A 26,909-nucleotide genomic window follows, 5' to 3' on the forward strand; every position below is an offset into this window, starting at 1 on the left:
TAAGCAGTACATTTATGTTGCATCTATGTTAAGTCTTATTTTTCTCTTTCAGACACAAATGGCGAGACTTCTGTAGGATCATACTCTTTAGCATCTCATACTGTACATCTGATTGAAGACAGCACAATGTCCAATCATATCATACCACATAAACCACAATTGGGGCCACATATGTGCTCTGAAAAAGTCATCAGTGTCAGTGATGTATAGAATTACAGAATGAAAAAGGCCACATATGTGCTTTGAAAAACAGACAGCTGCAACACGGCATACGAATACTTGTATTTTATGTTCCACAGAACGTTGTTTGTGTAAGGATGTGCATGAAGTATCAAATACTGGATTAATTTCCCTATTTAAAGATTAATATCTGGCTACTTAAATTCTCATGAGCTGGAAACTGGGAAGCGAATGAAGGCTGGTGAAAGAATGGGAATCTAAATGTGGATTAGTGTGAAGAGGAATTGTTAAATGAGCTCCAAGGGAATGGTAGGGCTGTGGAACCCTCTAGGCATCATGAGGTGCCTGAGAGACAGTGCTAGTTAGTTACAGTAGTGTTAGAACACACATTGGCACAAACTCAGAAACCCTGGGGCGGGCATGGAAAGCTGGAGAGATGGAGAACAACATCAGATAAATTGAAATGTCACATACAAGTGTTTAGCAGATGTTATTGCGGGTGTAGCGAAATGCTTGTGTTTCTAGCTCTAACAGTGCAGTAATATCTAACAATTTCACAACAATACACACATCTAAAGGAAAGGAATGGAAATTAAGAATATATAAATATTTGGGCAAGTAATGTCAGAGCGGCATAGACTAAGATACAGTAAAATAGGATAGAATACAGTATATACTATATACACTACCGTTCAAAAGTTTGAAGTCACTTAGAAATGCCCTTGTTTTTGAAAGAAAAGCTTATCTTTTGTCCATTAAAATAACATCAAATGTATCAGAAATACAGTGTGACATTGTTAATGTTGTAAATGACTATTGTAGCTGGAAACGGCAGATTGTTTATGGAATATTTACATAGGCGTACAGAGGCCCATTATCAGCAACCATCACTCCTGTGTTCCAATGGCACGTTGTGTTAGCTAATCCAAGTTTATCATTTTAAAAGGCTAATTGATCATTAGAAAACCTTTTTGCAATTATGTTAGCACAGCTCAAAACTGTTGTGCTGATTAAAGAAGCAAGAAAAGTGGCCTTCTTTAGACAAGTTGAATTTCTGGAGCATCAGCATTTGTGGGTTCGATTACATGCTAAAAATGGCCAGAAACAAAGGCCTTTCTTCTGAAACTCGTCAGTCTATTCTTGTTCTGAGAAATGAAGGCTATTCCATGCGAGAAATTGCCATGAAACTGAAGATCTCGTACAACGATGTGTACTACTCCATTCACAGAACAGAGCAAACTGGCTCTAACCAGAATAGAAAGAGGAGTGGGAGGCCCCGGTGCATAACTGAGCAAGAGGACAAGTACATTAGAATGTCTAGTTTGAGAAACAGACACCTCACAAGTCTTCAACTGGCAGCTTCATTAAATAGTACCCACCCAACACCAGTCCCAACGTCAACAATGAAGAGGCGACTCCGGGCTGGCCTTCTAGGCAGAGTTGCAAAGAAAAAGCCATATCTCAGACTGGCCAATAAAAATAAAATATTAAGATGGGAAAAATAACACATTTTTAAGTTTGAGGTGTTCGGATCACAAAGAAGAACATTCGTGAGACACAGAAATTATTTTAAAGATGCTGGAGGAGTGCTTGACGCCATCTGTCAAGCATGGTGGAGGCAATGTGATGGTCTAGGGGTGCTTTGGTGGTGGTAAAGTGGGAGATTTGTACAGAGTAAAAGGGATCTTGAAGAAGGAAGGCTATCACTCCATTTTGCAACGCCATGCCATACCCTGTGGACGGCACTTAATTTGGAGCCAATTTCCTCCTACGTCAGGACAATGACCCAAAGCACAGCTCCAAACTATGCAAGAACTATTTAGGGAAGAAGCAGTCAGCTGGTATTCTGTCTGTGCTGGCCACTCTATTATAGTCACCAGATCTCAACCCTATTGAGCTGTTGTGGGAGCAGCTTGACCATATGGTACGTAAGAAGTGCCCATCAAGCCAATCCAATTTGTGGGAGGTGCTTCAGGAAGCATGGGGTGAAATCTCTTCAGATTACCTCAACAAATTGACAACTAGAATGCCAAATGTCTGCAAGGCTGTAATTGCTGCAAATTGAGAATTCTTTGATGAAAGCAAAGTTTGAAAGACACAATTATTTTTTCAATTAAAAATCATTATTTATAACCTTGTCAACGTCTTAACTATATTTCCTATTCATTTTGCAACTCATTTCATGTATGTTTTCATGGAAAACAAGGACATTTCTAAGTGACCCCAAACTTTTGAACGGTAGTATACACTTGTATATATACAGTTGAAGTCGGAAGTTTACATACACCTTAGCTAAATACATTTAAACTCAGTTTTTCACAATAATCCGAGTAAAAACTCCCTGTCTTAGGTCAGATAGGATCACCACTTTATTTTAAGAATGTGAAATGTCAGAATAATAGTAGAGAGAATGATTTATTTCAGATTTTATTTCATCACATTCCTAGTGGGTCAGAAGTTTACATACACTCAATTAGTATTTGGTATCATTGCCTTTAAATTGTTAAACTTGGGTCAAACGTTTTGGGTAGCCTTCCACAAGCTTCTCACAATAAGTTGGGGGAATTTTGGCCCATTCCTCCTGACAGAGCTGGTGTAACTGAGTCAGGTTTGTAGGCCTCCTTTCTCACACACGCTTTTGTAGTTCTACCCACACATTTTCTATAGGATTGAGGTCAGGGCTTTGTGATGGCCACTCCAATACCTTGACTTTGTTGTCCTTAAGCCATTGTGCCACAACTTTGGAAGTATGCTTGGGGTCATTGTCCATTTGGAAGACCCATTTGCGACCAAGCTTTAACTTCCTGACTGAAAGACTCAAATGACTCAAATGACTTCCTGACTGACTCAAATTATGTCAATTAGCCGATCAGAAGATTCTAAAGCCATGACATTTTCTGGAATTTTCCAAGCTGTTTAATGCACAGTCAGCTTAGTGTATGTAAACGTTTGACCCACTGTAATTGTGAAACAGTGAATTATAAGTGAAATAATCTGATAGTAAACAATTGTTGGAAAAATTTGTTGTGTCATGCACAAAGTAAATGTCCTAACCGACTTGCCAAAACTATAGTTTGTTAACAAGAAATTTGTGGAGTGGTTGAAAAACGAGTTTTAATGACTCCAACCTAAGTGTATGTAAACTTCCGAATTCAACTGTATATATAAATGATGTGCCGGTTGAGATCACCTAACCCAAGGCGGGAACTGTGTATGGTCATGTCCAAGCATACACATGCTGCAGCCATTGTCACTGTGAGAATAATTTACATGATAAATATGGTGATTATAGCCCATTTGAATTTTAGATGAGGATAAAGCTCTCTTAGGCCTTTTTCAACAGTAAGTGTAGGTGGTAAATGTCTGGAACTAGCTGACATAGTTTCTCCGTCCCTCCCTCACTCTCTCTCTGTATAGGTGGCCAAACTCCCCCCTCTGCCTCTTCCAGTAGTGGAAATGGCGAGATCATTCAATTATTATGAGATTAGAATTTTAGATTAGATGGGAGATGATTGCATTATGTTAAATGTCTGAGACTAGCTGGCATGGTTTATCACTCTCCCTCGCTTCTTCCCACCCCAGGTGGCCAACCTCCTGCGCCTCTTCCAGATCCCTCAGATCAGCTACGCCTCCACCAGCGCCAAGCTCAGTGACAAGTCTCGCTATGACTACTTCGCCCGCACCGTGCCGCCAGACTTCTACCAGGCCAAGGCCATCGCCGAGATCCTGCGTTACTTCAACTGGACCTACGTGTCCACCGTGGCATCCGAGGGCGATTACGGTGAGACAGGCATCGATGCCTTCCAGCAGGAGGCCCGCGCCCGCCAGATCTGCATCGCCACCTCGGCCAAGGTCAGCCAGTTGTTGTTGTTTGTTTGTTGTTGTTTCCACTTTCACAGTGAAAATAATTCATCATTACAAAGGTTTCATACTGTAGCGACATTTACCCAACACCTACGGACCTTGTCAAGGAGTTCAGAAATCTTGGCGTAATGGTTAAGGTGTTGGTGTAAGAGTCTCTGGACCCGGGTTAGAATCCAAATATGGGCTACCCACCGATTTCGCTACAATACTATTGCATGGTATTAAATTTAATTTGATCGCGGGTTGACGACAATGGGGTTTCTAAAGGCAATTTTACCGCGTTAGCAGAGATCGCATTCACTGTAAACACTGCAGCTCAATTGGAAGTTGGCTTTAAAAGCTGATTTGTCGACAACCCACGATCAGATTAAATCCTGACATTGGTTGATTCCATTTAGAATAGTGTTGTATCTTTTGCTGCCTTGTTGTTATAGACTATGTCTTATTCTAGCACATGATGGTTCAAAGCTGGTGCATAATTAACAGGTGAGCCGCTCGATGAACCGGTACAGCTTCGACCAGGTGATCCGCTCCCTGCAGCAGAAGTCCAATGCCAAGGTGGTCATTCTGTTCACACGCAGTGAGGATGCCAGGGAGCTGCTAGTGGCTGCCGCCCGCATGAACGTCACCTTCATCTGGGTGGCCAGCGACGGCTGGGGGGCTCAGGTAGGGCCTTGGCTTCCGTTCAAAAAGAGTTGATTCTCGATTTCCTAACAATCAAAATCGACTCCTTCACAATTAAGGAATACATTCCTTTATAAGAATAGATTTCCATCATTTTACCTTTGTTTACCATGAAATGTAATGTTTTGCGATTTTGATAGAGGGTGTATTTTCATTCCAATTACTGAGAAAATGTGAATGATTTGCAGGAGAGTGTTGTGAGGGGAAGTGAGACAGCAGCCGAGGGGGCCTTCACCATCGAGCTGGCCTCCTACCCCATCCGGGAGTTTGCCGACTACTTCACCAAGCTGAACCCCTACACTAACACACGGAACCCCTGGTTTAGAGAATTCTGGGAGCACCGCTTCGACTGTAGTCTCACAGAGCTTGGTTGTAGCGAACACAGTCTGCGGGACGGCAAGTTTGAGCAGGAGTCCAAGATCATGTTTGTAGTGAACGCAGTGTATGCTATGGCTCATGCCCTACATAATATGAGGCAGGCAGTTTGCCCACTCAATGCAACCAAGATCTGTGATGCCATGAAGCCAGGCACCGGGAAGAGGTTCTATAGGGATTTCATCCTCAAGGCCAAGTTCGATGGTGAGTGAAGCAGTCTTAACAATAGAAATAGAACTCCCAGAAGGGGAAATCCCCATTTAAGTAAATGTTCCATGATGGGTGGACCGGAGGCCATATGCAGTGCATCCAATTCTGCGGGTAATGTAATAAAATGTGTATGGCCTTAACAGCCATATAAGGTCAGGTGACTTGATTACGGGCTATATCACAATGTTAGCCTATATGCACCCTTCATTCACTGCACAGGTTTAGATATACAGTACCAGTCAAAAGTTTGGACAGACCTACTCATTCCAGGGGTTTTCTTTATTTTTACTATTTTCTACATTGTAGAATAATAGTGAAGACATCAAAATTAATAAATAACACATATGGAAACATGTAGTAACTAACAAAGTGTTAAACAAATCAAAATATGTTTTATATTTGAGATTCTTCAAAGTAGCCACCCTTTGCTTTGATGACAACTTTGCACACTCTTGGCATTTTCTCAACCAGCTTCATGAGGTAGTCACCTGGAATGCATTTCAATTAAGAGGTGTGCCTTGTTAAAAGTTAATTTGTGGAATTTATTTCCTTCTTAATGCATTTGAGCCAATCAGTTGTGTTGTGACATGGTAGGATTGGTATACAGAAGATAGCCCTATTTGATAAAAGATCAAGTCCATATTATGGCAAGAACAGCTCAAATAAGCAAAGAGAAATGACAGTCCATCATTACTTTAAGACATGGTCAGTCAATACGGAAAATTTCAAGAACTTTTCAAGTTTCTTCAAGTGCAGTTGCAAAAATCATCAAGCTCTATAATGAAATTGGCTCTCATGAGGACGGCCACAAGAAAGGAAGACCCAGAGTTACCTCTGCTGCAGAGGACAAGTTCACCTCAGATTGCGACCCCAATAAATGCTTCACAGAGTTCAAGTAATAGACACATCTCAACATCATCTGTTCAGAGGAGACCGTGCGAATCAGACCTTCATGGTCGAATTGCTGCAAAGAAACCACTACTAAAGGACACCAATAAGAGACTTGCTTGGGCCAAGAAACACGAGCAATGGACATTAGACCGGTGTAAATCTGTCCTTTGGTCTGATGAGTCCAAATGTGAGATTTTTTGTTCCAACCGGCGTGTTGGTGAACGGATGATCTCTGCAAGTGTGGTTCCCACCGTGAAGCATATAGGAGGTGGAGGTGTGATGGTGTGGGGTTGCTTTGCTGGTGACAATGTCAGTGATTTATTTAGAATTCAAGGCACACTTAACCAGCATGGCTACCACAGCATTCTGCAGCGATAAGCCATCCCATCTGGTTTGCACTTAGTAGGACTATCATTTGTTTTTCAACAGGACAATGACCCAACACACCTCCAGTCCATATAAGAGCTATTTGACCAAGAAGGAGAGTGATGGAGTGCTGCATCAGATGACCTGGCTTCCACAATCCCCTGACCTCAACCCAATTGAGATGGCTTGGGATGAGTTGGACCACAGAGTGGAGGAAAAGCAGCTCAGTATACGTGGAAACTCTTTCAAGACAGTTGGAAAAGCATTCCAGGCTAATCTGGTTGAGAGAATGCCAAGACTGTGCAAAGCTGTCATCAAGGCAAAGGGTGGCTACTTAAAATAATCTAAAATATATTTTGATTTGTTTAACACTTTTTTGGTTACTACATGATTCCATATGTGTTATTTCATAGTTTCGATGTATTCATAATTATTCTACAATGTAGAAAATATTAAAAATAAAGAAAAACCCTTGAATGAGTAGGCGTGTCCAAACGTTTGGCTTGTACTGTAATTTATAGTTAAACTGTATATGTACACCACTTGACCAAAATTATGTGGACACTTGCTCATCAAACATCACATTCCAAAATCATGGCCATTAATATGGAGTTGGTCCCCCCTTTGCTGCTATAACAGCCTCCACTCTTCTGGGAAGGCGTTCCACTAGATGTTGAAACATTGCTGCGGGGACTTGCTTCCATTCAGCCACAAGAGCATTAATGAGGTTGGGTACTGATGTTGAGCGATTAGGCCTGCCTCGCAGTTGGCGATTCAATTCATCCCAAAGGTGTTAGAAGGGATTGAGGTCAGGGCTCTGTGCAGGGCAGTCAAGTTCTTCCACACCGATCTCGACAAACCATTTCGTAGGAACCTTGCTTTGTACACAGGGGCATTGTCATGCTGAAACCGAAAAGGGCCTTGCCACAAAGTTGGAAGCACAGAATCGTCTAGAATATCATTGTATGCTGTAGTGTTAAGATTTCCCTTAACTGAAACTAAGGGACATGGCCTGAACCATGAAAAACAGCCCCAGACCATTATTTATCCTACACCAAACTTTACAGTTGGCACTATGCATTCGGGCAGGTAGCGTTCTCCTGCCATCCGCCAAACACAGATTCGTCCATCGGACTGCCAGATGTTGAAGTGTGATTCATCACTCCAGAGAAATAATTTCCTCTGCTCCAGAGTCCAATGGCGGCTAGCTTTAACCCACTCCAGCCGACGCTTGGCATTGCACATGGTGATCTTATGCTTGTGTGCTGCTACTCGGAAACCCATGGAAACCCATTTCATGAAGCTCCCGACGAACAGTTCTTGTGCTGACGTTGCTTCCAGAGGCAGTGTGGAACTCGGTAGTGAGTGTTGCTACGCGCTTCTGCACTCGGCAGTCCCGTTCTGTGAGCTTGTGCGGCTTACTACTTTGCGGCTGAGCCATTGTTGCTCCTAGACATTTCCACTTCACAATAACAGAGCTTACAGTTGACCAGGGCAGCTCTAGCAGGGCTGGAATTTGATGAACTGACTTGTTGGAAAGGTGGCATCCTATGACGGTGCCACGTTGATAGTCACTGAGCTCTTCAGTAAGGCCATTCTACTACCAATGTTTATGTATGGAGATTGCATGGGTGTGTGCTTGATTTTATACACCTGTCAGCAACAGGTGTGGCTGAAATAGCCAAATCCAGTAATTTGAAGGAGTGTCCACATACATTTGTATATATAGTGTACCATTCATGTCATCAGAAATAATACATTTAATCTATTCTTACATTTCTTATTTTCAATGTGATAACACAGAATGTAAGAACAGAGCGGAAGCAGCTCAGAATCACATAGCAATCCTGTTATTACCTGGGCTAGTCCTAGAATGATGTCTAATTATAATTGAGTATTAAATGTTTCATCAATATTGGTACATTGGGGCAATTTGAAACAAATGCCGATCTGAATTTACCGTGAGATTGGTTTCGCAGTTTATGTTGTGTCCCTGTTGAAAAGGGTTTGGGGATGATTTGATTTGCAGTGGGATCAGTAACAAATAGGGACTCAGTAAGATGCTTAGAGTAGGCGAACAGCGTGCACTATTTTGAGAAGATGCCTCTTGAATAGATGTTCCATTAAATAAATGAATTAAAAAGCAAATGGATAAGATAAAGGAAACATTGACATAACATCTCATTTGTGATTTGTTTGCAGAGTTGTTCTTTCTTCTGAAATGTCATCATTGATATACAGTATTTCTGTTTCCCCTCAGCTCCCTTCAGACCTGCCGACACGGAGAACATCGTGCGTTTTGACACCTACGGGGACAGTCTGGGCCGCTACAACATCTTCCACTACCACAAACTGGATGATAAATACGTGTATAGGAAGGTATGTAGCTCTTCATCCAGGAGTGCTGAACCACGGCTGACCCTGTGTGTGTGTCTGGGGATGGGAAAAAGGAAGAAGAATAAAGTATCTCTCCTTTCCTCTTCAGGTGGGTTACTGGGCCCAGGGCCTGATCCTGAACACCAGCCAGGTGCCATGGAGGGGCCCAGCCGGAGCGCCCCCCACCTCCCAGTGCAGTGATCCTTGCAGGAAGAACGAGGTGAAGAGCATGCAGCCTGGAGATGTGTGCTGCTGGATCTGCATCCCCTGCCAGGTAATACATCCACAAGCACGGAGAGATGAGTGTGAGAGATTCATTTATTTTTTCATTGTTTAGTTTATCTTCCGATGATCAGCAGCTCACTTTGAGGGTGTGTTCCACCCGGCGCCATTCATTTCTGCCGGTTGAATATGCACTACCTTTTTGGGGGGGGGGTGGGTTAGGATGGTTAAGTTTAGAGCTAGGGTAAGTGGATAGTAAGTTGAAATATTGTTGATAGTTTGTAGATGTTCTGTAGATGTTTAACTATCTATTTCCCCTGCCAGCCCTACCAGTACCTGCTGGATGAGTTCACCTGTGCAGACTGCAGCTTCGGACAGTGGCCCCAGGCCAACCTGACAGGCTGCTTCGACCTCCCAGAGGAGTACATCCGCTGGGAGGTACTGTCACTGTTTTACCAAAATTTTCTCCTCTTTTTAAAATATTTGTCTGTGTTTTGAGACATTTACGTGTGAAATAACACTTTAAATAAACCTTCATTTGATTTAGGATGCCTGGGCCATTGGGCCCGTCACCATCTCCTGCCTGGGCATGTTGTGTACCCTTTCCGTGGTGGGCCTGTTCTTCAAGAACAATGACACCCCTGTGGTCAAAGCCAGCGGCCGGGAGCTGTCCTATATCCTCCTACTCGGGGTCCTAATGTGCTACAGCATGACCTTCATCTACATCGCCAAGCCCTCGATGGCCGTGTGTACCCTACGTCGACTAGGCCTGGGAACCTCCTTCGCCGTGTGCTACTCGGCACTGCTCACTAAGACCAACCGCATCGCGAGGATCTTCAGCGGGGTGAAGGACGGGGCCACACGGCCACGGTTCATCAGCCCAGCCTCCCAGGTGGCCATCTGCGGTGGACTTATCTCCTGTCAGCTCCTGGTGGCTGTGGTCTGGCTCCTGGTAGAGATGCCTGGCGTGAGGAAGGAGGTGGGCGTAACAGAGTTGGATTCCTAACATCACTCCCTGGCCTGAAATGTTTCCACACAAGCTATCAACTCATTAGCTTTTGTCAAGTGGAGGGTCGTGTATGTTTGCAGAGCAGATGATCCCTGGTTCCAGCCCAGTGAGGGTCAGGGAAGAAAGCTATACTGTTAAGCAAGCACAGTGATATTATTGCCCATCACATGACCATAGAAATATATAATAATATTCTATATTAATATACTGTATACACTACTCTATTTCCTAATATGGTTCTGTTTTATTTAATTATATGGAGGTGAGCCCCGAAAGGAGGGATATAGTCACCCTGAAGTGCAACAGCAAGGACTCCAGCATGCTGGCTGCTCTGGCCTACAACTGCGTCCTAATCGTCCTCTGCACAGTGTACGCCTTCAAGACCAGGAAGTGTCCAGAGAACTTTAACGAGGCCAAGTTCATTGGGTTCACCATGTACACCACCTGTATCATCTGGCTGGCCTTCCAACCCATCTTCTACGTCACAGCCAGCGACTACAGGGTGAGTGGTAAAAATATACTCCAATTAGGGTTGTATAATGCTGGTAACTTGACCAAAATGTCCAGATTTTCCAGAAATCCTGGTTGGAGGTTTCCAGATGTCCTGCTTATTCCCCTTCTGATTCTGGGAATATTCTAACCAGGACTTCTGGACAATCTGGAAATTTGGAGAAAGTTACTGGAATTTTGCAACCCCAACTCCAATCTATTGTAATGAAATGACGGAGTAGAACGAGGTCATTGTACTTATCAACACTAGGGTCATTACGATATTAATGACAAGGTGGGTATATTTTCATTATTAAAGAAATCTATAAGTCCTTGAATGTGTCTTTGGTGTACCAATGGATCTACGTGACATACATAAATTCCTTTTGATCATCACCTTCTTCGTATAGCCATTCTCCAAATGACGTTCCTCATCTAATCTAAAACTCCAGTATCGCCATTTATATACGTTACATTATGATTTGAAAAGTATGTTTTTTTTCTCCCTTCTAACATCGACAGTGAAATGTGCAGGAGATTTCCCCCAGGGAATTTAGATAGGAAGACTCTTCCCACTGGGCAAAAACTGGTTGAATCAATGATGTTTCCACGTCATTTCAACCAAAAAATTCAATATGATAACGTTGAATCAAGGTGGAAAACTGATTGGATTTGAAAAAAGTCATCAACGTAAGGGAATTTCGTATTTTTAACCTAAATCCAATCCAATGACATGGCGGAATTTTTTGTTGATTTCACATTGAATTCATGTTAGTTGACAACTCAACCAAATGTAAATCAAAAGTAGATGTTAAACTGATGTCTGTGCCCAGTGGGTTGTTCCCAGCATTTCTCTACAATATTGCCACAGCTTCGTTTCCAGTTCTCAACTGAGATCAGTTCAAACAAGGGAATAGCTGGGCTTCTGAGGGCCTGATGCTAAGATTGTCTTAGTCATCTACAGACAGCCATCTGCTTAACTGATCGACTAATCAACTAATGAACACCCAGACCCAGTGACCCAGTGTGCCCCTTCTCAACACCCAAATGACGAGGCCAATATGACACCACAATATAGCCTAACAGGATAGATGACTTACTGTATATATTATATCTATATCAAAATATAGCTTAAAGGTGCTTTCATCAGCGTGTTTCAGACCTATGCAGTCTTTGTTGGCATGTAAGCAAGATAAAGAGAGACAATATGTATACAACTGACACAAAAGTTCAGTCCAGGGTGTATGATAACGGTGACCCAAGGCTGAATCTAGTCTAGTCTAATGACAGTCCGGTTGGTGTTGGTGTGCCACTGGGCTCTGGGAGGAGAAAAGAGAGGGGGAGGAGGAGGGAGTCTCATATTGGCCTTGCATCAGAATCATGAGTTTCCCCAGGCTATCTCCTCATCATCTCTATGGTGTTCTATGTACTAGCAAAAAACACCTCTGAGTTGGAAGAGAAAAGTTTGAGAGAAGAGGCGAGAAAGCAGGCGAGAAAGGAGTGAGAGACTGGATGAACAGTATTACGATGAGTGTACATATTGAATATAGATGATGAGTGTTCATATTGGAGCTGTGGTAGACGGAATAATTAAGCTAGGAAAAGGTTTTGGCTATGCAACAGAACGCTTTGCTCTCTGTTTGTGTGCCATTAATAATGACAGCAGTTGGGCTCAGCTTCCTGCATTTCAACATTGGAGATGTTCTCACATGAAAGACAAGCTGTGTTGTTCATTGAATTTCAATGAACCTGGGGTCTCATATGGACATGGACATTCAATATTCCAGACGGTGCTTCCAGCAACCGTGAAATGGCAGGCTTTTCTTCTCTCTCTTTCTCTCCTGATTTCTAAGTCACCTTCTCTCTCTCTCTCTTAAAGCTCAAGGCTATTGATCTAGTCTAGTGCATGGTTCGTTAAATTATCTTGTGTTAAAATATGCATTGAATAGCTCCTAGGTAGCTAAATGCCTACTGTATCTTTACATACATGCATATATATATTATCAAACCTGATGCTTGTTGAGGTCAGCGAAGGGCCATAGACAGCTCTTGGAGATTCACACTCAACTGTGACCTGGACAAAAGCAGTGTCACACTGTCATAATGTTATTTCATCAGGGTGAAATGGAGTTCAAATTCAACAGAAACAAATCTGAAAGCCTTCCATCATACTATTATGGATTGTGCATGCTGTTAATGTACTACATAGATGTGCTTTGATGCTCAGAGTCAGACCATACTGTTGTGTGAACTGGTGATCTTTGCATGCGGAAACAGCAGTGGTACGAGGCAGCCTATTGGTTGTGAAGACTGAGTAACCACAGGTCAGGAGTCAGAGCAGATTAACGATTGGCTCATGATGACAAACCAGGGCCCAGATTCACAGAACCTTTTTAAGAAGACATGTCTTCTTAACTGCCATGTTTTCCTTAACCATAGACTTGAGAAGAAAGTTAAGCAAAGTTGCTATTCCTTAAAAAGATTATTGGAAATGTGCTTGCGCTATTTCATATGTTTCTCCTTAAGCAAAAAGTGAAGAAGAAATTAGATTCTTGAAAATAAAGTAATCTTAATTCCAAGATAGCTAACCCCTTGTCTTAAACTCAGGGCAGTGAGAGAACAAGCTCATGAAAGCAATTGAACGTTTAATTCACTCACAAACTTAATCTGAAAATTTTAGTATTGATTATTTTAAACCCAAGAACATGTTTTAGAACAGTAATCTCAGTAAGAAATATACTAACATTATTGCCATTGCTAGCTGGAAAGCTAGCAAAACCAGTTGCCTAGCAACAAATATTTTAAGAAGATTTGTAAGAAGATATTGGAGAAGTTCGTAAGAAATTCATTAAATCTTAAGATATTGTTGAGGAATTTCACTTACAAACTATCATATGAACTTCTTTTTTTTAAGAAGCTTTTTTGCATAAGAAGTGTTTTGTGAATCTGGGCCCAGGCTCTGCCAGGACAGACAGCAGTGCCAGTCATTAGTGGGCACAGTTGAATGAGATTTCCATCAGTTTGGTCCTCCAGAGATGCTGAGAACAGCTCAACTGGTTGGCAGAAATGGCAGATAGCAAAAGACCACTAGTCACTTGTCTTGTAATAGAGCTCAATGTCTGTCAGGAAACAACTAAGACCCCAGCCCTATCAGTCTATTCAGTGAATCCTGATGATTCAACCTGTCTCCTCTCCCGGTCTATCTCCCTATACAGGTTCAGACCACCACCATGTGTATCTCTGTCAGTCTGAGTGGCTCTGTGGTGCTAGGCTGTCTCTTCGCTCCTAAGGTCCACGTCATCCTATTCCAGCCCCAGAAGAACGTGACCACATTAAGGGTGCCTGCCAACCGCTTCGGGGCCACGGTCACCACAACATCAGCCTCCGTCCCCAGCTCCTCGAAAGGTAGCTATCACTGGCAAATATGAACGTTTCAGTCATTGTTGGTGAACATGACATGCATCTCATGACATAGATGTTGCTGGCCAAAGCACACAAGATTTGGTTATGGGTTCCAAAAATAGTGAGCCATCATCTGAAACATACATAGGTCTACTGATATTTATGATTACAGTGGAGGTGTCTGTTGTGTTTGGCAACTATATAGGCGTATGCAGAACACTACTAAAATGTGCTAAAACCAGATTTTTTATTTTAGCTTTAATCAATGTGGAAAAACAAGCAAGTTATTTTTATCTGCTTTAAAAAAAATGGTATTTTACATTTTTACTCTCTATTTTGTATTATTATTGTTGCATCAGCCTCTCTCTGCCTGTGTGCCAACAGCGGTAACAACGGTGTGTAACGGTCGTGAGGTGGTGGACTCCACTACGTCCTCTTTGTGAAGGAGGTTGAGCTGCTTGTATCATTCCTCCGTTCTCCAAACAACACAAGCTACAGTGCCATCTGAAATCATCCCCTCTCATCCAACAAGGCTGCTGATGACATAACGCTCATGTCATATCTCAAGTCCCATTTACAGTAGAGACAACTAGAGGCTTTCTCTATTCAGACAGAGGACTGTGAAAGCTAAATTATGTGACTATACATACCAGTATTACGTAATGTATGAGTGTAAATCCTTTTTGTATAGATTTAACAACATTGCATTGATTTTACTTGGTTTCAGGATAGACTTGTCGTTGAATGCACTGCTGTATGAAGGGTTGCAAAGGGAGGGTATATTACCAGAATATTGGTAATTTTGGTAATTTTCTGGTTTCTTTTGGAATTTTATAAAATGACATCGAGTGGCCTTTTTAGTACTTCAGATTATCACGTGTCTGTAATTATGAAATAATTCAATAAGTTGATTTTAAAATAAAAAATACAAAGACAAGCATTATCCTAAATATAAACCATCAACTAAGTGAACACCATTGGTGTTTAATATGATGGTTTCAGCATGAAATATCCTTTATATACACATTTATTTTACTATTTCAATATCTATGTTGTAAATGTTTTGGAATCAAACTGGTGGCAGTTGTGAAATAAGTCAATAGTTTGAAGAGTTAATGAAAACAATTGTTGATTAGGTGCTTTCTTCATTAATTAGGCTGTTTTTTCCTGAACTTTATGGTCTATCTACTAGAAACTCATGGACAATATGCACACAGATATAAAAAAAATGAATACTATATATGAATATATATTTTCAAATATTTATATTCAAGTATAAATGAACAAAGATCAGTTTTCCATCCCAAATTTTTGTGTGTTAAGTACATGTAGGAAAAAAATTGCACTAGTCCTGATGGAAACGGCTAACTTTCCAAATGTCAACAAAACACACTAGACAAGGTGGAATCTTTTTGTGTGTGTAAAATTAATTATGCGAGGAATTGTAATGGAAACTCCTTTATGCGCAAATATTGTAAACTTGGGAGTCACGCATGTTGTTTGGTATGTTGGTATGTTGTTTGGTCCTCCCAAAACAACTCAGGAAAGCATGCAGTTTATATAGGCTACAGATTAATTAAATTATGAACGTCACAGGGTGGTGAAAGTGGACAGTCATGAGCTTGATGCTACTTTCCAATAAATATCGAGGGTCTTATTCTGGTGACACGATGATCAATGCTTGGCTGCTGTTTGACAAATAAAAATAATCTCGCTCTTGTACATAATAATTTCATCATGTAGGCTATACCTGCATTGTACCTGCCAGCTGTTGGCTAGAGCATGTGCCAAGACCAGAGTGGACACATTCGCAATATAACCCAAAATATATGCTGACAAAAACATCATAAGAGTTGAAAATAAGATGGAAAACCATTTAACATGGGAATAGAAATTCAACCACAAAAGTAATTATGTGCACTACATCATCGCGCACATACTTTTTCCCACAAGTCAATTTGATGGAAATATGACCATATTGTAAGTGCATATTGTTTTTATAGAGATTTTAGAATATTTGCATTAAAATTTGTCGCAATTGGATGGATACCTAGCTATAGATTGAAATAGATTATGTTAATTACCAAAATTCCAGAAGATTCCAGTAGCTTTGGTAAATTACCGGTAGCTTTGCAACCCTAGCTGTACGCCTTACTGTCAGTACAGAGAATCCGTATTGTGAATAAGGTGGTTCATGGTGTCATACAGTTATGTGAATACAATATCCAAACGTTTTACTTCTCTTCAACTACTAGAGTTAGTATTATTAACACAAAACACTTATTGAATTCATTTTCCCCACTTCTTAAACTATACTGAACAAAAATATAAACACATGTAAAGTGTTGGTCCCATGTTTAATGAGCTGAAATAACAGATCCCAGAAATTGTCCATAAGCACAAAAAGTGTATTTCTTTTAAATTTGGTGCACAAATGTGTTAACATCCCCATTGGTGAGCTTTTCTCCTTTGCTAAGCTAATCCATCCACCTGACAGGTGTGGCATATCAAGAAGCTGATTCAACAGCATGGTCATTACACAGGTGCACCTTATGCTGGGGACAATAAAAGACCACTAAAATGTGCAGTTTTGTCACAACGCCACAGATATTTAAAGTTGAGGGAGCATGCAGCTGGCATAATGACTGCAGGAATGTCCACCAGAGCTGTTGCCAGAGAATGTAATGCTAATTTCTCTACCATAAACCACTTCCAACAACATTTTAGAGAATTTGGCAGTATGTCCAACCGCAGACCACGTGTATGGCTTCGTGTGGACGAGCGGTTTGCTGATGTCGTTGTGAACAGAGTGCCCCATGGTAGCAATGGGGTTATATGTGCAGGCATAAACTATAACAATGAACACAATTGCATTTTTTCAATGGCAATTTGAATGGACAAAAATACAGTGCCGAGATCCTGAGGCCCATATTTTAAGGTATCTGTGACCAACAGATGCATATCTGTATTCCCAGTCATGTGAAATCCATAGATTAGGGCCTAATGAATATATTTCAATTGACTGATTTCCTCATATGAACTGTAACTCAGTAAAATCTTTGACATTGTTGCGTTTATATTTTTGTTCAGTATACATTTGAATGACATGAGATTAACCATAGTGAAAGTGATGATTAAAAACTAGGCTACTATCAGCATGGACAATGTTTTAACGTAGACTTGTGAACCAGTTTGTGCTTTCTTGTAATTTATGTAAATAAAGTATAATTTTGTATTATTAAAACAAATTGTCAGTGTGTATTTTGATCACAAAACTCCAGAGACACAAGCAATGAACTGTAAAGAGCCACTACCTCATCTTAATAACCTCAGAAATATAATCTCCTTAAATGTTACAGGTGTATCAGCAGTGTTCAGTGCCTTAGTGTCAGAAAACACCATCTGTCTACATTGCACTACCACTGTCAGTAGAGTTGACTTGAAGTGTCAGGTTTCACACCCTACATTCACATAGAGGTGACACATCACATTTTACGTTCATCCTTTTCTGGGCTCCCTCTGCACAATGGCGCTAGAGCCTGGGAGATATATTAAAAAGGGGAGAGACTAGCAATTTCAGCAATTGTGGTTTCATCTCACTCTAGTATTCTCCGCCGGATGTAGAGCTCTCAACATGAAGAAAAATACTAAATCATTTTGTAGAATTGAAACAACCATTTTCTCTTGGTCACAGAGGGAGGAAAACATGTTGTGCGTAAGGCTGAAGTTGTAACAAGTCTGCAGACATTTAAATGTTGTCTCTGCGTCGCTCAGAGGATGCTTGGCAGAAAATGCTCGGTCGTCAGCCATATGAAAATGGGGCCAAATTTGGGCTGTCACTAAATATGATCATATTTATTTTACAGTTACTATAAGATATCACTGTATAGCTAAGTCATTTCTAATTTGATTGTTACTATATCTATAAAGCTTTTCAGGTCATTTCAAGCCTTATTCCCCCACTTTTGAATAGAAATAAAATATTTTTTAAATATTTGTACTGTGTACTTAAGTGAGTACACCTCAGCAATGTTTTACTATTTTCACCAGGTGAGTTACAGATCTTTCTAGAACTATGCAGCATTACTAGTTATTGTTTATGGCCATCTCCATCTTGGGTATGTCGATACAGGCAGAAATCTAAATTTTGCCATAAAGTCCAAAAGGTCTTATCCATCTCAACCTCAGTGTGAACACCTATTAGCACCTTCATCACCTAAAAATCGAGCTAAATCTATGTTCACGTTGAGGTAAGCAACACTGAAGCATGCATGAGCGCACCAGCTGTTGCGGACAACTGATTGATCACGCTCTCCGTAGCCGATGTGAGCAAGAGACCATTAAACAGGTCAACGTTCACAAGGCCTTGGGTCCAGATGGATTAGCAGAATGTGTACTCCGAGCATGCGCTGACCAACTGGCAAGTGTCTTCACTGACATTTTCAACCTCTCACTGACAGAGTAATACCTACATGTTTCAAGCAGACCACCATAGTCCCCTGTGCCCAAGAAAGCGAAGGTAACCTGCCTAAATGACTACCGCCCCGTAGCGCTCACGTCTGTAGCCATGAAATGCTTTGAAAGGCTGGTCATGGCTCACAACACCGCCATCATCCCGGAAACCCCAGACCCACTCCAATTCGCATACCGCCCCCACAGATGATGCACTCTATTGCACTCCACAATGCCCTTTAACCAGCTGGACAAAAGGAACACCTTGGTGAGAATGCTGTTCATGGACTACAGCTCAGCATTCTGCACCATAGGGCCCACAAAGACCATCACTAAACTAAGGGCCCTGGGATTAAACACCTCCCTCTGCAACTGGATCCTGGACTTCCTGACAGGCCACCACCAGGTGGTAAGGGTAGGCAACAACACATCTGCCACGCTGATCTTCAACACCGGGGTCCCTCACAGGTGCTTGCTTAGTCCCCTCCTGTACTCCCTGTTCACCCACGACTGTGTGGCCAAGCACGACTCCAACACCATCATTAAATTTGCTTCAACGACACAACAGTTGAAGGCCTGATCACCAACAACGATGAGACCTCCTCCCTATAGGCTGTCAGATACCTGGCAGTGTGGTGCCAGGACAAACTCTCCCTCAACGTCAGCAAGACTTAGGGGATTATCCTGGACTACAGGAAAAGGAGGTCCGAACACACATCCCCCATTCACGTCGAAGGGGCTGTAGTGGAGCAGGTTGAGAGCTTCAAGTTCCTTGGTGTCCACATCACCAAACTATCATGGTCCAAACACACCAAGACGGAAGTGAAGAGGGCACGACAACACCTTTTCCCCATCAGGAGACAAAAAGATTGGACATGGGTCCCCAGATCCTCAAAAAGCCCTACAGCCACACCATCAAGAACATCCTGACCGGTTGCCTCACCACCTGGTATGGCAACTGCTCGGCATCCGACCATAAGCCACTACAGAGGGTAGTGAGTACGGCCCAGTATATCACTGGGGCCAAGCTTCCTGCCATTCAGGACCTATATACTAGGCGGTGTCAGAGGAAGGCCCCAATTTTTTTTTGTCAAAGACACCAGTCACCCAGGTCATAGACTTCTCTCTGCTACAGGACAGCAAGCGGTATCGGAGCACCAAGACTTGCCTAGTTAAATAAAAAGTAAAAACTTTTTTTTACACAAATAAAAGACCAGGTCCAAAAGGCTCCTTAACAGCTTCTACCCCCAACACTGCTGAACAATGAATCTAAATGGCCACCTGGACTATTTACATTGACCCCCCCCCCCTTTGTTTTTACACTGCTGCGCTATGCATAAGTCACTTTACCCCCCCCCCCCCCCATGTACAAAATACCTCAACTAACCTTTCTCCCCGCACACATCAACTCAGTACCCCGTGTATATAGCCTCTATTTTATTGTGTTACTTTTAGTAAATATTTTCTTAACCATTTCTTGAACTACATTGTTGGTTAGGGGCTTGTAAGTAAGATTCTACTGTAAGGGCTACACTTGTTGTATTCGTCACAAGCGACAAATATTAGTTTTTTAAGCCCTATGGTATGAGTGGGGGCTACCGGCTAGGCCACCAAAGCTATGGTGCGTGCACCACCTATATTCCAAAGAGTTCAACCTTCTCACTTAAGATTGGAAATATGCATTTTAAACCATTTCATATTTAAAGCCAAAGCGCCAAATCACAGGGGATTTTTTCGATCTACAGTCCACAAGCTGTGTAGCTGAGAGAATACAGGCACCAACAGCACAGACTGATATTAGATGCAGACGGAGCACAAGACTTCAGTGAGATTTAAATTAGAATGAAAGTTTTCTAACAGAAACCATTTACTGTAGTTAATTGATAGGCAGTAATACAAATAGTATTTCTGGAAAGAATTTTATTTACAAAATCAAATGTCATACATATTATATTCTAAGGCATACACAGATCAGCTAGTCCCCATTATTTTCTCCATTCACCTCTTCCTGCTCTGGCTGTTGTCGTTTCAGAGGAATAATGTAGAGTCCGTTCTTCGCGTCTTTCAGTCTCCACCATCGACCAAGCCTGAAAACAACAACCGCTTTAACAAAAACAAAGATGGTTGACAAAACAGAGCTAATGCATGAATAAAGTTATGAGTAAAATGATGCGGTACATAAGAAGCCATTTAATCTTGTAATAAGGAAAGTAGGTAATGCCATCACCGCCACTGAAGCAGTCTAAGGATTTGAGCGTGAAATAACAGTGCCACCACGTGGACACATGTCATCATTGCAACTACTTCCATACAGAATACTGAAAACAGGCTTGTTTAAAGAAAGGGTAGACACTGATTATATGATCAATCAACAAGTCTGTCTATAATGCTAGTAAGTATGCTCTGGGCTATATCTCTGTATGACAGGCAAGTAGGTGGGTACCTACCTGTGCTCCTGTCCTACTCCTGCCACCAGGAACTTCCCAGAACTGGAGAACTTTAGACTGTTGACAAAACCATTCTACAAGAGAGGAAACCGAATATGCTATTGAGAAGACAGATTTTTTTTGTGCAGAACACTCTTACTAGGCAATTCCTCATACACATATAGGCGATATAAATAGGCCCAATGCGTAATGTTTGAATTATAGCCAACGGTGCTACCCACATATTGTTAAGCTACACAACGCACAGTGTATTAGGTATAGAGCAGTGTAGCTGGGACTTGCTTACCACAGGGATGCTGAAGAGAGGCTCCAGATGACGGAACCCCTGACCACATTTCCACAGCTGCACTTTAGAGTTGTGGGACCCTGCAAAGTGACGAGACAACCGTTGTTCAATTACAACATCATCAATTGGACAAGTAAATATTAGCGGTCAATTGCGAATTTAGGTCCAAGTCTGCTATGAATGTGTGCACTAATACAGAGCATGCTGATATTCCTACGCACACTGTGTAGATTTACAGTATGCATTATAGCAAGGCGGTGGAAGTTTCAGGCTGATTGTTAGATAACTCACACAGGGTGTGTGTATAGAAGAGACAGTGTATAGGACTCTCACAGCCGAGGCAACGTGTCAATAGTTCTTGCAGTGCTTGGTGTATACACTGAGTGTACAAACCATTAAGAACACCGGCTCTTTCCATGACAGACTGACCAGGTGAAAGCTATGATCCCTTACTGAAGTCACTTGTTAAATCCACTTCAAATCAGTGTAGATGAAGGGGAGGAGACAGGTTAAAGGACTTACAGTTGAAGTCAGATGTTTACATACACTTAGGTTGGAGTCATTAAAACTTGTTTTTCAACCATACCACAAACTTCTTGTTAAACTATAATTTTGGCAAGTCGGTTAGGACATCTACATTGTGCATCACACAAGTCATTTTTCCAACAATTGCTTACAGACAGATTATTTCACTTATCATTCACTGTATCACAATTCCAGTAGGTCAGAAGTTTACATACACTAAGTTGACTGTGTCTTTAAACAGCTTGGAAAATTCCAGAAAATTATGTCATGGCTTTAGAAGCTTCTGATAGGCTAATTGACATCATTTGAGTCAATTGGAGGTGTACCTGTGGATGRATTTCAAGGCCTACCTTCAAACTCAGTGCCTCTTTGCTTGACATCATGGGAAAGTCAAAAGATATCAGCCGAGACCTCAGAAAAAGAATTGTAGATCTCCACAAGTTTGGTTCATCCTTGGGAGCAATTTCCAAACGCCTGTACGCAAGTAAAAACACCATGGGACCACGCAGCCGTCATACCGCTCAGGAAGGAGACGCATTCTGTCTCCTAGAGATGAATGTACATTGGTCGAAAAGTGCAAATCAATCCCAGAACAGCAAAGGACCTTGTGAAGATGCTGGAGGAAACAGATACAAAAGTATCTATAACCACGGTAAAACAAGTCCTATTTCGACATACCCGAAAGGCCACTCAGCAAGAAGCCACTGCTCCAAAACCGCCATAAAAAAGCCAGACTACGGTTTGCAACTGCACATGGGGACAAAGATCGTACTTTTTGGAGAAATGTCCTCTGGTCTGATGAAACAAAAATATAACTGTTTGGCCATAATGACCATCGTTATGTTTGGAGGAAAAAGGGGGAGGCTTGCAAGCCGAAGAACACCATCCCAACCGTGAAGCACGGGGGTGGCAGCATCATGTTGTGGGGGTGCTTTGCTGCAGGAGGGACTGGTGCACTTCACAAAATAGATGGCAWCATGAGGGAGGAAAAGTATGTGGATATATTGAAGCAACATCTCAAGACATCAGTCAGGAAGTTAAATCTTGGTTGCAAATGGGTCTTCCAAATGGACAATGACCCCAAGAAAACTTCCAAAGTTGTGGCAAAATGGCTTAAGAACAACAAAGTCAAGGTATTGGAGTGGCCATCACAAAGCCCTGACCTCAATCCTATAGAAAATGTGTGGGCAGAACTGAAAAAGCATGTGCGAGCAAGGAGGCCTAAAAACCTGACTCAGTTACACCAGCTCTGTCAGGAGGAATGGCCCAAAATTTACCCAACTTATTGTAGGAAGCTTGTGGAAGGCGACCCGAAATGTTTGACCCAATTTAAAGGCAATGCTACCAAATACGAATTGAGTGCATGTAAACTTCTGACCCACTGGGAATGTGATGAAATAAATAAAAGCTGAAATAAATCATTCTCTCTACTATTTTTCTGGCATTTCACATTCTTAAAATAAAGTGGTGATCCTAACTGACCTAAAAAGGGAATTTTTACTATGAATAAATGTCAGGAATTGTGAAAAACTGAGTTTAAATGCATTTGGCTAACGTGTATGTAAACTTCAACTGTATAAGCCTTGAGACAATTGAGACATGGATGGTGTATGTGTGCCATTCAGAGAGTGAATGGGCTACACAAAATATTTAAATGCCGTTGAATGGTGTATGGTAGTTGGTGCCAGGTGCACCGGTTTGTGTCAGGAACTGCAACGCTGCTGTTCATTTTTTTACACTCAACAGTTTCCTGTGTGTATCAACTATGGTTCACCACCCAAAGGACATCCAGCCAACTTGGAACAACTGTGGGAAGTATTGGAGTCAACATGGGTCAGCATTCCTGTGGAACGCTTGACACCTTGTAGAGTCCATGCCCTGACAAATTGAGCCTGTTCTGAGAGAAAAGGGGTAACACCTATTAGGAAGGTGTTCCTAATGTTTGGTATACTCAGTGTATATTGATTTTTGAATATAAGTTATATCTATGTCAGACCGATCAAAAAATGACCTTAATTATAACAGTTTTAACTTTGACAACTCAATATTAGGAAAGATTTCATGTTTCGTAAACTCAGTGTAGATCCGTGTTATAAAGCTGGTGACTCTCACAGCCGTTGGTACCTGAGGCTACGGTGTCAGAGTTCTGCAGAGCTGCCACGGCCGCTACCCAGTAGGGCTGCTCCAGTCCCGAGTCGCTATGCCGACCGTGGGCTGCCTTCACCGTGCTAAGGGGCTTCTTTTTGTTCACACTCCACAGGGAGACAGAGCTGGAGGGAGGACGAGAGAAAGCTTTTTAGACTAATGAAAACATTTGTAAGGAACCATTCCCTCACTCACAAAGCGGTTGCAGAACTGCTACAGAGGTGGAGTACGACGACACCTAGTGGAGTATAAATCCACAATTACCCATCATCAGCGCCTGTTATCATGTGTTCCTCGTTAATGAGCTGGATACAGTCAATGGAGCCCCTGAGAGAGAAAGAGCGAAAATGAGTGGGAGGAGCATTACCAGTATGTTAACACACAAGGATAATAGACACTCTCTGAGAACAACAAAGACTAGGCCTATGCAGTGTTGTGAGACTGACTAACACAGAGAAGGAGACCAGCGGGACTCACTCATGGCCATGGAACACTAGCTGGGACTCCTCAGCGATCTTCCACACCCTCACAGTGCGGTCCCTACCCCCTGCAGTCACACAGCGCTCCCGACTCCCACTGTCCAGCCCTGTGATCACATCCTGGTGACCAAACCTAGGGAGACACATGGTCAATAAAACAAACACAAATCACATGCCAAAACATAGACATTACTATTCAGCTACTTACAGTGTTTCCACATAGGCATTTTCGTCCACGTTCCACACCTTGATGGAGCGGTCATGAGAGGCACTGTACAAGTCATGGGTGCCCCTCCTGAAGGATAGGCCCTGTGGAGGAGAGATGGCACCATTTGTGAAGGTAAATATGAAAGGATGAGAAAGCAAGAATAAAAGCAGATGGAAAAAATGAATATATGGGAAGGTGTGAAAGGGAGTATATTTTACCGATACTGGGCCTCTATGTCCTGTGAACTTGTATAGGTGTTTACATGTTTCTGCCTCCCAGATCATGATCAACTTATTCATGTCTCCAGTAGCCAGGTATTTGCCGTCCGATGATATAGACATACATAGGACATGGGCCGTATGTCCCACATGGCGATCCTCTGTTCCTTTCCTCCCACCAGCTATCGTATGAAGTATCTTACCACTCTCAACATCCCCTGCAGTTAGAGAAGACAATGGGAGAATGCATGAGTAAGTTCACTTTGGCTGTGTTGCATTCTAGGTCACATGCAACTGATTTTGAACATTCTATTTCAGTACAACAAACATATTTTAGATTATTTTGGCTTAGAGAGTAAACAAATATTCTCCAGACTCACATTTGATGATGGAGCAGTCTTTGGAAGCGGAAAATACATGTTGGTCATCAGGAGAGATGACCAGACAGGTGACTGGCAGCTTGTGGCCCCTCAACAGACAAATCTCGGACACATCTGGTGGCAGGAGCTGGAGACCATGACAACATAGGGACACATGAAGAGGACTGACAACTTGCGCTACGGGCCGTAGAAAACTCATAGCACACCATGTTCCAATATCCATAGTAGTATACCACTTAGAATGCAAAATATACAGTTTCATTCTAAGTAGTAAAAGAGTGAATGATGGTCATGCACAGGGTGCTTTTATGGGAGACACCAAAACAAAGATACTCACATCTTTTGCAACCATCCGTTGGAGCTGTCCTTTCTGCTCAAGCTGAGGGGAAAAAATGAAATGTTAACTATGAGATAAATAGCAGCAACCAAACTCATGTGACATTTACTAGGGCTATACATGCAACACAATGATGTAGTTAGTTACACTTACCACTTCTTCTTGAAGTCTTCCAGCAATCAGGTCCATCTCAAAGGACTCCTCCTCTGCCTTCTTTTCTTCTGTTGATAAGACATGACGAAGACAAACCAGTCAAGCATCAGATTAATGAAATGTCATTAAAACGTTGACGTTACCCATTTTAGGACAGCTTTGTTGAAATTGATAATAGGTTTTTAGTAGCTCTTCCCTTACCCTCATCCCTCAATTGGTCGAGGTAAAGTTTAGCTAATCGTAGTTTTTTCTCTTGTGGGGTCTCATCAAACTCTTCTTCGCCATTGGCCCTCCGTTTTCTGTGCAGTGAAAAACTACATAAAGAGATTGATTCAACGCATGGCTTGTCCACGCATACGCCTAAAAGGAAATCAGTTTCTTAGCCAACTACACTTCGAGTAAGTTAGCATACCCTTCTGTTTCAGAGTCGCTGGAGATTTCTTCATTGTGCTTTGAATTTAGTTTTTTCTTGAGTTTGTTTCCTGTGTCTGTATCATTCTAATGCACCAACAAAAACAAACATCAATGATTAAAAGAAAGCTACGTGTTAGATAGCATTGTAATATGTAGATTGCAAACTAAGTGCTAGGCTAAGTGTAGCTAGTTAACGTTAGCTCCGTACCTTTCGTTTTGAACCTGCTGAATTCTCGTTCTTTTTGAAAACCTTTGGGGGTCCTTTTTTCTTTATAAAGAAAGACGACATGATAAAATTATATAGATTGTGTAACTATGAGGCACTGTTACAATCTTTACACTAGTTGGCACACATTTCGTCCACGGAAATCAACATTGAACCCACATGGGCTCTCGCTCTTCTAATTCAACCGAACTATGGACAACCACAAAATCACGTTTTAAAATAGAGGATTTAATTGGATAATATTGAGGCATCGGTTTGTCCCGCCCACAAGTACATAGCTCTCATTGGACAGTCGAGCAAGTAGGAACTAAAGTCCAGATTTGATTGGCTGAGAATGCATTTAAACATAAGCAGAAAACGTATGCAGGGTAGAGTTGGGCATTCCGGCTCTTTTCAGTGAGCCGGCTCGTTCGGCACAGCTCATAAAAAAGAGTCGGCTCTTTTGGCTCCCAAACGGCTCTTTTAAAAAATATGTTTGTATTTTTTCTAGTCAAACAGTTTGCGATAGTTTGGCTGTGATTGGTGTTAAAACAATTCTAATTCAATTATTAAATGAAATCATACTCTACCT

General features: G+C 41.9%; 2 protein-coding genes across 3 annotated transcripts in view; one reads left to right on the forward strand and one right to left on the reverse strand.

The window, feature by feature from the left end:
* LOC111963742 (metabotropic glutamate receptor 2-like) overlaps positions 1 to 17,307 on the forward strand; it is a 72,513-nt gene extending 55,206 nt beyond the window's left edge. The window contains exons 3-12 of the mRNA XM_023987238.2: positions 3,763 to 4,032; positions 4,531 to 4,710; positions 4,917 to 5,307; positions 8,831 to 8,949; positions 9,056 to 9,220; positions 9,493 to 9,606; positions 9,716 to 10,147; positions 10,440 to 10,679; positions 13,882 to 14,071; positions 14,453 to 17,307. Of these exons, the coding sequence (XP_023843006.1) occupies positions 3,763 to 4,032; positions 4,531 to 4,710; positions 4,917 to 5,307; positions 8,831 to 8,949; positions 9,056 to 9,220; positions 9,493 to 9,606; positions 9,716 to 10,147; positions 10,440 to 10,679; positions 13,882 to 14,071; positions 14,453 to 14,511 (2,160 nt within the window). The 3' untranslated portion in view covers positions 14,512 to 17,307. The remainder of the gene's footprint in view (positions 1 to 3,762; positions 4,033 to 4,530; positions 4,711 to 4,916; positions 5,308 to 8,830; positions 8,950 to 9,055; positions 9,221 to 9,492; positions 9,607 to 9,715; positions 10,148 to 10,439; positions 10,680 to 13,881; positions 14,072 to 14,452) is intronic.
* A 3,115-nt stretch (positions 17,308 to 20,422) lies between these two features.
* Positions 20,423 to 26,556, reverse strand: LOC111963753 (U3 small nucleolar RNA-interacting protein 2). Of its 2 annotated transcripts, none has more exons than XM_023987254.2 (14): positions 26,321 to 26,556; positions 26,111 to 26,196; positions 25,900 to 26,012; positions 25,699 to 25,766; positions 25,546 to 25,587; positions 25,209 to 25,335; positions 24,829 to 25,046; positions 24,611 to 24,711; positions 24,401 to 24,535; positions 24,188 to 24,250; positions 23,903 to 24,048; positions 21,254 to 21,333; positions 20,968 to 21,041; positions 20,423 to 20,607 (listed from the first exon to the last, which is right to left on the reverse strand). In XM_023987254.2, exons 1-14 carry the CDS (start codon positions 26,399 to 26,401, stop codon positions 20,496 to 20,498), a joined length of 1,446 nt encoding a protein of 481 aa, XP_023843022.1. In that variant the 5' UTR covers positions 26,402 to 26,556; the 3' UTR covers positions 20,423 to 20,495. The 2 variants fall into 2 exon arrangements, with proteins under 2 accessions (XP_023843022.1, XP_023843015.1); XM_023987247.2 differs by having other exon boundaries at positions 20,423 to 20,623.
* Positions 26,557 to 26,909: the final 353 nt, after the last annotated feature.

The sequence above is a fragment of the Salvelinus sp. IW2-2015 genome, linkage group LG1 (assembly GCF_002910315.2).
Source record: "Salvelinus sp. IW2-2015 linkage group LG1, ASM291031v2, whole genome shotgun sequence".
Lineage (NCBI taxonomy): Eukaryota > Metazoa > Chordata > Actinopteri > Salmoniformes > Salmonidae > Salvelinus > Salvelinus sp. IW2-2015.